This window comes from Rhincodon typus, chromosome 1 (assembly GCF_021869965.1).
Source record: "Rhincodon typus isolate 14 chromosome 1, sRhiTyp1.1, whole genome shotgun sequence".
Lineage (NCBI taxonomy): Eukaryota > Metazoa > Chordata > Chondrichthyes > Orectolobiformes > Rhincodontidae > Rhincodon > Rhincodon typus.
Window position 1 is genome coordinate 107235390 of NC_063332.1, and position 8442 is coordinate 107243831.

General features: G+C 41.5%; 1 protein-coding gene across 3 annotated transcripts in view; it reads right to left on the minus strand.

Annotated features, from left to right (window-relative positions):
- Positions 1-8442, minus strand: part of arhgap24 (Rho GTPase activating protein 24) — a 437625-nt gene that overhangs the window by 147763 nt on the left and 281420 nt on the right. Inside the window, exon 1 of one of the 3 annotated variants that reach the window (XM_048598101.1) lies at positions 3356-3600. The exons of the other annotated variants lie outside the window; for them this stretch is intronic. Coding sequence (XP_048454058.1) covers positions 3356-3377 — 22 coding nt within the window. The 5' untranslated portion in view covers positions 3378-3600. Of the gene's footprint in view, positions 1-3355; positions 3601-8442 lie in introns of those variants that run through there. 3 annotated transcript variants of the gene reach the window in all.

The window sequence follows — 8442 nt, forward strand, 5'->3', positions numbered from 1 at the left end:
CTCACCTCACCCTCCTCACCACATCCTCCTCACCTCACCCTCCTCACTACATCCTCCTCACCTCACCCTCCTCACCACACCCTCCTCACCTCACCCACCTGCCTAAATCAAGCACCTCCCAGCCCCACACCCCAGCTTGGAGCTTGCTTCAGAGGGAAAAATACTGCCCAATACCTTAAATAAATTTTGAAAACTAATTTATCAAGTGAGTTTTGAAGCCCCGTTGCCCAGCAAAAGATGAAGGAAAGCATTCCTAAAGTACTGAGGAATGACACTTTGGTCACTGTATTTCATTCCGTGGCTGGTCTGGGACACTCATTATTGCCAGTAAACTGCCAGTTTAAACATATTGTATCCAGAAAATGGATTGCTTCTGCTGTTGGGAGTATCAGATAGCCGCTCAATGCGCTTCACTGCTTTGTTACCCACAATTCGCTCAGAGGTAACTTTACCCCTTAGTGAAGAATGAAGTTGGGCAAGGCCATTAATAGAGGGCTCACCATTTTTGATACCTTCACCAAGTTGCTGTAAATTGCTTTGACCCAGGCTGTGATGGAGCAGACCATAAGACTACAAGAAACAGGAACAGAAGTAGGCCATTTGATCCCTCGGCCTGCTTTGCCATTCAATAGGACCACGACTAATCTGACATTCTTCTCATCTATTTTCCTGCCTTTTCCCCATAAACCCTCGGTTCCTCTACTGATCAAGAATTTATAGATCTCAGCCACTGCTTTACTCCTGCTGAGCTCTGCGCAATTGGAGCAACAAGGCAATGTGCTTGATGCTGAGGAGCTCGGGGAACAGGGGGGCAGTCTTCCAGAAGAGGGGGATGAGGATTCTGGGGAGGAGGAAGTTCTCCTTGTCCATGACAGAGCTCAGCTATGTCAGGCACTACAAGCCAGACAGGAACTGATTGATTCAGCATTCCAGTAGACGAGAGCTGGGATCAGCCAACCTTCATGGAATGTTAAATATTCATTCATCACCAGGCCAGCATTTGGTTTGCATTGTCGGCAGCTTCTATTTGTTTTGTTTCTGGTTGATTTTGCTGGCTGTAAATAGAATTTCCTGTTTGGAGTTGTAGAGTCATAGAGTTAGACAACATGGAAACAGACCTTTTGGTTCAACTCATCCGCACTGATCAGATGTCCTAAATTAATTTACTCCCATCTGCCAGCATTTGGCGCATATCCCTCTAATGCCTTCCTATTCATAGATGCCTTTTAAATGTTGTAATCGTACCAGCCTCCACCACTTCCTCTGGCAGCTCATTCCATACATGCACCACCCTCTATGTGAAAAGGTTGCCCCCCTTAGGTTCCTTTTATATCTTTCCCCTCTCACCTTAAACCTATTGTCTCTAGTTTTACACTCCCCTCATGTGGGAAAAAGACCTTGGTTATTCATCCAATCCATGCTCATCATGATATTATAAACCTCTATAAAGGTCACCCCTCAGCCTCTGACGCTCCAGGGAAAATAGCCCCAGCCTATTCAGCCTCTCCCTATAGCTCAAACCCTCCAACCCTGGCAACATCCTTGTAAGTCTTTTCTGAACCCTTTCACATTTCACAACATTCTTTCCTATAGCAGGGAGACCAGAATCAAATGCAGAATTGTGCAATTGATTTCCTGACTGATGATCCCCTACTGAACAATAACAAACTACAGGTCTCCTGTGGGCACTGGGGACAGAGTAGCGGATATAGCTAGGGACATGTAAAAGGTGTGACTTGTTGGTTAAACAGCAAACTAGGGTGAGAGAATGGGTTTGCATCTGCAAGGAAGTGTCAGCCAAGCCGGCTATGTTTCCCATGAGCAGCATGGCATTGATCCTGCTGTGCCATTGTGTTCCGGGTGAGGGGCAATATCGGATTGCCAACATTTGTCTGGTTGCACAGTGGCCCTTTTAAAACAGGAGCAGGGATCCCAGTTTTTCGATGGATATCCAGTGTGGAATGAATCATTCCGGGAATAGTGCATGCCAAGATGGGGATGGAATCAGATTGGAGGGACTCTATACTGACAAGGCAGTTAATGGGGTGAATTCAATAAGATATGGCAAGTAATCTTGCTAGGCTTTGTGGTGGAAAACCCTCCAAAAACAAAACTTGACCCAACAGACACTTAGTGAAAAAAATCATAACTTTCAGCCCAGTACCTCCTATGTCGTATTGACAGCTACTCAATCAGATAGATAGGGTAAAGTGGTCAGGACAATTTGACAATTCACTGTATTTATGTGCTTCAGGCTTTCCTTTGATCCTTGTTCATTTTACCAAATTTCATTTGATCTGCTTTCTGATACTCTATTAGTATAACTATGTTTCGGATCGGCATTACGACCCACACAATAGGATCAGAAGGCATCAGCTGTGTTTAATGTCAAGTTGTCATGTCAGCAATCTGTGTTAGAAGCACAGGTCAATCTTTTGATTTCATTGTAATTAATTCCTCCTTAATCTTATTACTAATGCACTGTGTATTGTTCAATATTGCCCTGATGCAATGCCCTTTTTGTGAAAACCCTAGGGCATAGGCATAGTGAGAAAAAGAATACACAATCTCCCGAAGGAAAGAAATAAAAAAAACTATAAACAGATACAATATGAATGTATTTTTGTGAATAACAGCATTAACTGATTTGAAGGAACAAGTTGCTGAAACTAAAATGTTTCTAATTTCTGTCATGCTGTCCATAAATCAGAAAACACGTGTTTAAAATAAAGGTCACATTGATGAAGCAACATTTTTCATTTAGCCTGGTACAACACAAAGGTTTTAATAACTATTTTATGCCCTTTCTTCTTTTCAACTTCTGTGAATCATATTTTACCCATAATCTTAAACACTTCCCATGCCTTTTCTTCTAATATGGACACACCCCCAAAAGTTTCATTTTCTTGGGAAAATAAAACTGAATAAGAAAGAAAGTGTCCTGTTCAATTTAAGGCAGTTTTACTGAGAACATCAGCAACAATCTGAAATAAAACGCAACACTGTTACACAGAAGGTAGATGGACTTGAGCATTAACATGTTCTTTGTTCATGAGTGATTCAATTGTCAACTCATGTTTCCCAAAAGGTCTAGAAAGGTCACTCATTCCATTAGAGTTAACAAAAATTGCTGTGATCTTGGAACCAAACAGGTAATGTGCTGGAAAATAATGTACTGAAATAAAGCTGAAATGATCAGATATACACCACTGATTAAGCCCTTAATAGTTCTGATTTCAGACAACTCCGAATTGAAATGGCACTGTTGTGTTTTTACAGTTAAATATCATATCAAATGGAGCAGTTGTCACAGGCAATGCATCTTTCAGAAGGAAAAGTAACAGCTTCTGCTCACCTTGAACACGAATGTAATTCATTCGAGCGGGAAAGAATCCACCATAATACACAGCAGCTGCTGCTTTGGATTTGTTGCACAGAGTTCTGCATCTGTTGAAGACTATTTGCTCACTGCCTGTTTTCCCTAGACTCCATCAGATAGGAATGGGAAATCACCGGCCCACTGCTGTGTGGGGTAAACAGGTACCCAGTGCTTGCCAGGGCCACAAGGTCACCACAAGGTGAGCTGCGTACGAGCTCTCAACTGCCCAAACACTGTACTGAGTGAGTCAGTGGGGAGGGGGAGGCAGCAGCTGTGAACAGGGAGGCAGCTGTACAAAGCAGCAGCTGAGGCAATGTGAAATGGGAAAAGTTGCAGGACTGTAAATCTGATAACTGACAACAGGCACACAGCCAACTTAATGCCCCACCAAGTCTCTGGGGCAAAGTGGCGCAAGAATTATTTCATATTTAATGGTGACGTTCATTCAATAGGATTAATCTTTTGAGAAATGTATTTTGTTTTGTGATGAAAGTCTGCTCTGGTTGTCATCAGCGTACATTATAAAAGGCAGGCCTCCAGCAAGGGCTGAAACTTGTTTTCATATTTAAAGAAGGCATCCCATTGCTTTAAAACAATTCAGAATTAACCAACTGCGAGTTTTGTGACAGATCTGATAAAGAAAACAAATCAATTGCCACTTGCATTGAAGCAATGCCTTTGAATTCCACATCTCAGGTCATCGTGTGTTGTGAACATTACTAACCCTGTTGGCAACAGGTTAAAAAGTATCAATTGAACATAACACAACATTAAGTAGAAATCTTAAAAGTTATCTTTAATGTACTAAAATAGCTAATTTTTTTACAATTGTACGTTAGTTTTCTTTTAATTCATTCATGGGAAATGAATGTTGATGGCCAGGCCAACATTTATTGCTAATTGCTTGGTGGGCAGTTAAGAGTTGACCACATTGCTGTGGGTCTGGAATCACATGTAGGCCTGACGAGGTAAGAATGGAAGGCATCGTTCTAACAATGGATATTCATGAACCTGATGGGTTTCTATGGAAATTAACAAAGAATCACCATTAGACTATGGAGGTTACGTTCTGGGCCACAGGCTCTGAGTGCAAGTCCCCACCAGGACTACTGGCCACAGAAGAAGTGTTCATGATGCGGTTCAACAGGCTCAACAAAGTGCAAATCATTCCACCACTTCACTCCTAGAGAAGAAAAATGGGCCTGAAGATTCACAAACATGTGTTGATCTAAGGATCAACAGGCCTGTGTGTTACTTTGGAGAGGACATCTGGGTCCTTTTTGGATCATGCTTTAGATGACAAACCAAGCAATGGAGTCTCTAGGAGTAGGGGGCATAGTCATAGGGGCCATGCTATTAAGGAGCGATGTTAGGAACCATTTCTACACACAAAGGGTAGTAGATATTTGGAACTCTCTTCCACAAACAGTTTATTCAGTTTCTGTGATGTTTCACGTCATGGTTATCACAGTATGACAAAGGATACATTGCTCTTGTACTGACAGGAGTATTACAATATGTACTGCTTTGTGATCCAAAATTTTAGGACAGGCAAATAAACAGGCAAGAGGTTATATGTTGAAAGTGAGTAGGAAATTTCTAAGCATGATGCTGCAGGTGTACAAAGTATGGCATTGGCTTGATGGCTCTGCTGGTTTTCTGTGAGCAGATTCCAACTTTAAAACTCAGCCCGCTCTGACAAGTTTCTCATCACCTTTGAAATGCCTTATTCTAACATGTGGTATGATATTATCAATGGTAAAAATATAGTTTGTATTCAAGAGATTCTGCAAGCTACGGAAACCTAACATTTGCTTCCCCTTGACTTAACCAAGTTGTGTTGCCCTAAATGTTAGTCCACATTATTCAGGCCAAAAGGATCTTATTCTTTAAAATAAAAGCAAATTCACTGTGGCTGCTGGGAATCTGAAATAAACACAGAAACTGCTAGAAATACCCAATAGGTCCTGTAGCATCAGTGGAGTGAGAAACAGAGTCAATGTTTTGTGTCAAGTACAACTATGCTCGAGGACTGAAGATTGGTGATGGGTCTAATGATATTGAAGTGGGAGGGTGGGGTAGGGTGTTGTGGAGGGGAGGAAGAGAAAGGAATGGTCTGGGTTAGTATGGATGGCATGAGAGGTTAAATGATAAAGATGTCATGGAATAAAATATAAAGGGAGTGGTATGATTGTAATGAATTGTAGGATCGTAAGATTGTAGAGTTGTAGAATTGAGCGACTGTCTGTGTGGAATTTGTATGTTCTTCCCGTGTCTGTGTGGGTTTCCTCCACATGCTCCAGTTTCCTCCCACAGTCTAAAGATATGCAGACTACATGGATTGGCCATGCTAAATTGCCCACAGTGTATGAGGGTGTGCAGATTAGATAGATGAGTGATGGGAAATGCAGGGCTATAGGGATAGGGTGGCGGGGTGGGGGGTGTGATGTGGGGTTGGTTCAGAGCGGCATGGTCTTTGGAGGGTCAGTGTGGACTCAATGGACCGAATGGCCTGCTTGCATGCTGTAGGGTTTCAATGATCCCAAGATTAAAGAAACAATGTATCATCCAGAGTAAGTGTGAATGGCAGAATAATGAACAGCTCTGACCATAAGCAAAAGAATGGAAAATAAAACATGGACAGGCACATGACATAAAAATCAAACCAAAAGACAGACCTCATGATATGAAAGAGTTCAACTCAGTGCTCAGTCCAGAAGATTGTTGAGTGCCTAATCTTGCCTGGATCACTAAAGATTAAAAACAAACAGGGTCTTTAAAGCTGACATCAATGAAGTCACTCATGGCAATATACTCCCTGAGACAAAAGATGTGATCTTATTATATATTTCATGGAAAAAGCTTCTGATGGTAGATATGACAACATCAACTGGTCTAAACAAAAAGGGCAGCTGTGGGATTTTGCAGTATGGGACATCTATTATTTACAGTTAATTGATTCCCTGAAGACTGACAGTCTAGCCTTATGAGCAGCAACATCATTTACCTCAATTTTCTATAATTTTATTGCACAGGGATCCAGGTCAGAAAATAAGATAATTAAAACTGAAATAATTAACAATGCAATTAAGCTTGAAAATTAGGGTCTAACTTTCCAACAGCTTATCATACATTTTGAATGTTTTCTGGTTCTCACCAAAACTTTACAACAATCATTCACCTACAAAAGACACAAACAAATCAAGAGGCACTTTTATAAGACTTGCTAAGGCACTTCAGAGGATGACAAATGAGCAGCAAAGATTACTGGAATAAGTACGAAATGGAGAATGGCTGAAGACTTGGTCAAACAGACAGATTTTCAGGGATCAATTACAAATTGAATAGAATGCTGAACTATAATCAGTGGGGAGGGGGCAGGTGTGGTTGATGGGAGTGTTGCAGAATAGAAGTCAGAGAATGTCATGGAGAAATTTAAAAATGTCCTCATTAGATCACATAGAATTTTATGCCATTTTGATCACCAAGACAAAACAGAGATATTCAGGCAGTGAAACGACAAAGCATGAGACTCAGCTATAGGCCATGATGATTCATCTTGATGTTCCTGACACCTAGGTAATCTCTGGTCCTGCAACCTGTAACTAAACCTGTCACTATCTAAATGTAAATGTGCTAGATGGGCTGGAGCCCAAGCTCGAGGCTGGAATTAGGTGGTGCTGAATGTTTCCATGAGGCTGGAGCGGTCTGTATAGAATGAGTAGTAAAGGCAAGGAAGCAGCCATGATGGAGTCTGCAGCAGGAGAAGGCAGCATTTTGCAAGGCAACAACTAGGCACAAAGTAACCACAGAGTCAAAAGGAAAGTAATTCCATCTCCCTGACAGCTGTACGCCAATGTGCACCAGACCACAAAGACCATGAGAAATAGGAACAGGAGTAGGCCTCTCCATCTTCTGTTAGTCACCCACTATCCGTGTGAATATGCTATCTTCAAAGTCGTGAGCTCTCATCTTATTAAATATCTTCACCTTTGATAACCTATCACCCGGGCCCTCGAGCCTGCTCCACTATTCAATAGGATCAAGGCGGATCTGACATTCTTCTCATCCACTTTTCTGCTTTTCCCCATGACCCTCGATTCCACAATTCCCCCTCTTGATTGATGAAGAATCTATCCCAGCCTTAAATATACACAAGCACTGTGCCCCACTGCTCTCTGTAGCAAGCTCTTAACCCTCTAATAGAAGAAATTCCTCCTCATCTCAGTCTTAAATTGGCACCCCTTAATTCTGAGACTGCGCCCTCTGATCCAACACTCTCCCACAGGCGGGAATATTCTGTCAGAATTTACTTTGTCAAGTTCCTTAGGAATCCTATATGTTTCAATGAGATCATCTCTCATTCTTCTAAATTCCAATGAGTAGAGTCCCAACGTGTTTATAGGATATGTCCTATGCTCACAGGACAATCCATCCCTTTGTGTTGCAGATTTCTGCAGTTTTTCTTCATTTAAATATTACGTCGTTCTTTTGTTCTCCCTTCCAAAATAAACAACTTGACATTTTCCTCCATTAGTCTCCGTTTGCCAACTTTTTGCCCACTTACTCAACCTATCAATATCTCTGTGTAAACTGTTTATATTCTACTTGCAACCTGCCTTTCCACCGATTTTTGTATCATCTGTAAATTTGACGCCAGTACCTAGGCTACCTCTTTAATTTGTACAAGACTAAGGTAGAACAAATGATTTGCATGACAATTAAAGATATCTGCACCTTCACCAATGAAGGCCGCGCCCAGAGCTACATTGGCAATTGGCACAAGTCTGAATAAAATGAATCTTTCACTGCCATTTGTTTCTCTTTACAGTCCATAATAAAAATCAGTTTCAGAATAACCACCCAGAGAACATGCCAGGAGATTTTAAGAAAACGATGCTGAAATTTGGTTGAACGTGAATGCTTTACCACAGGAAATAAACAAGATAGAAAGGGTACACCAACATTTCAACCAGAGGACAATACAAGTGAGGGAAAAGAAGGAACAAAAACAAAGTTGCTGGAAAAGCTCAGCAGGTCTGGCAGCACCTGTGGAGGAGAAA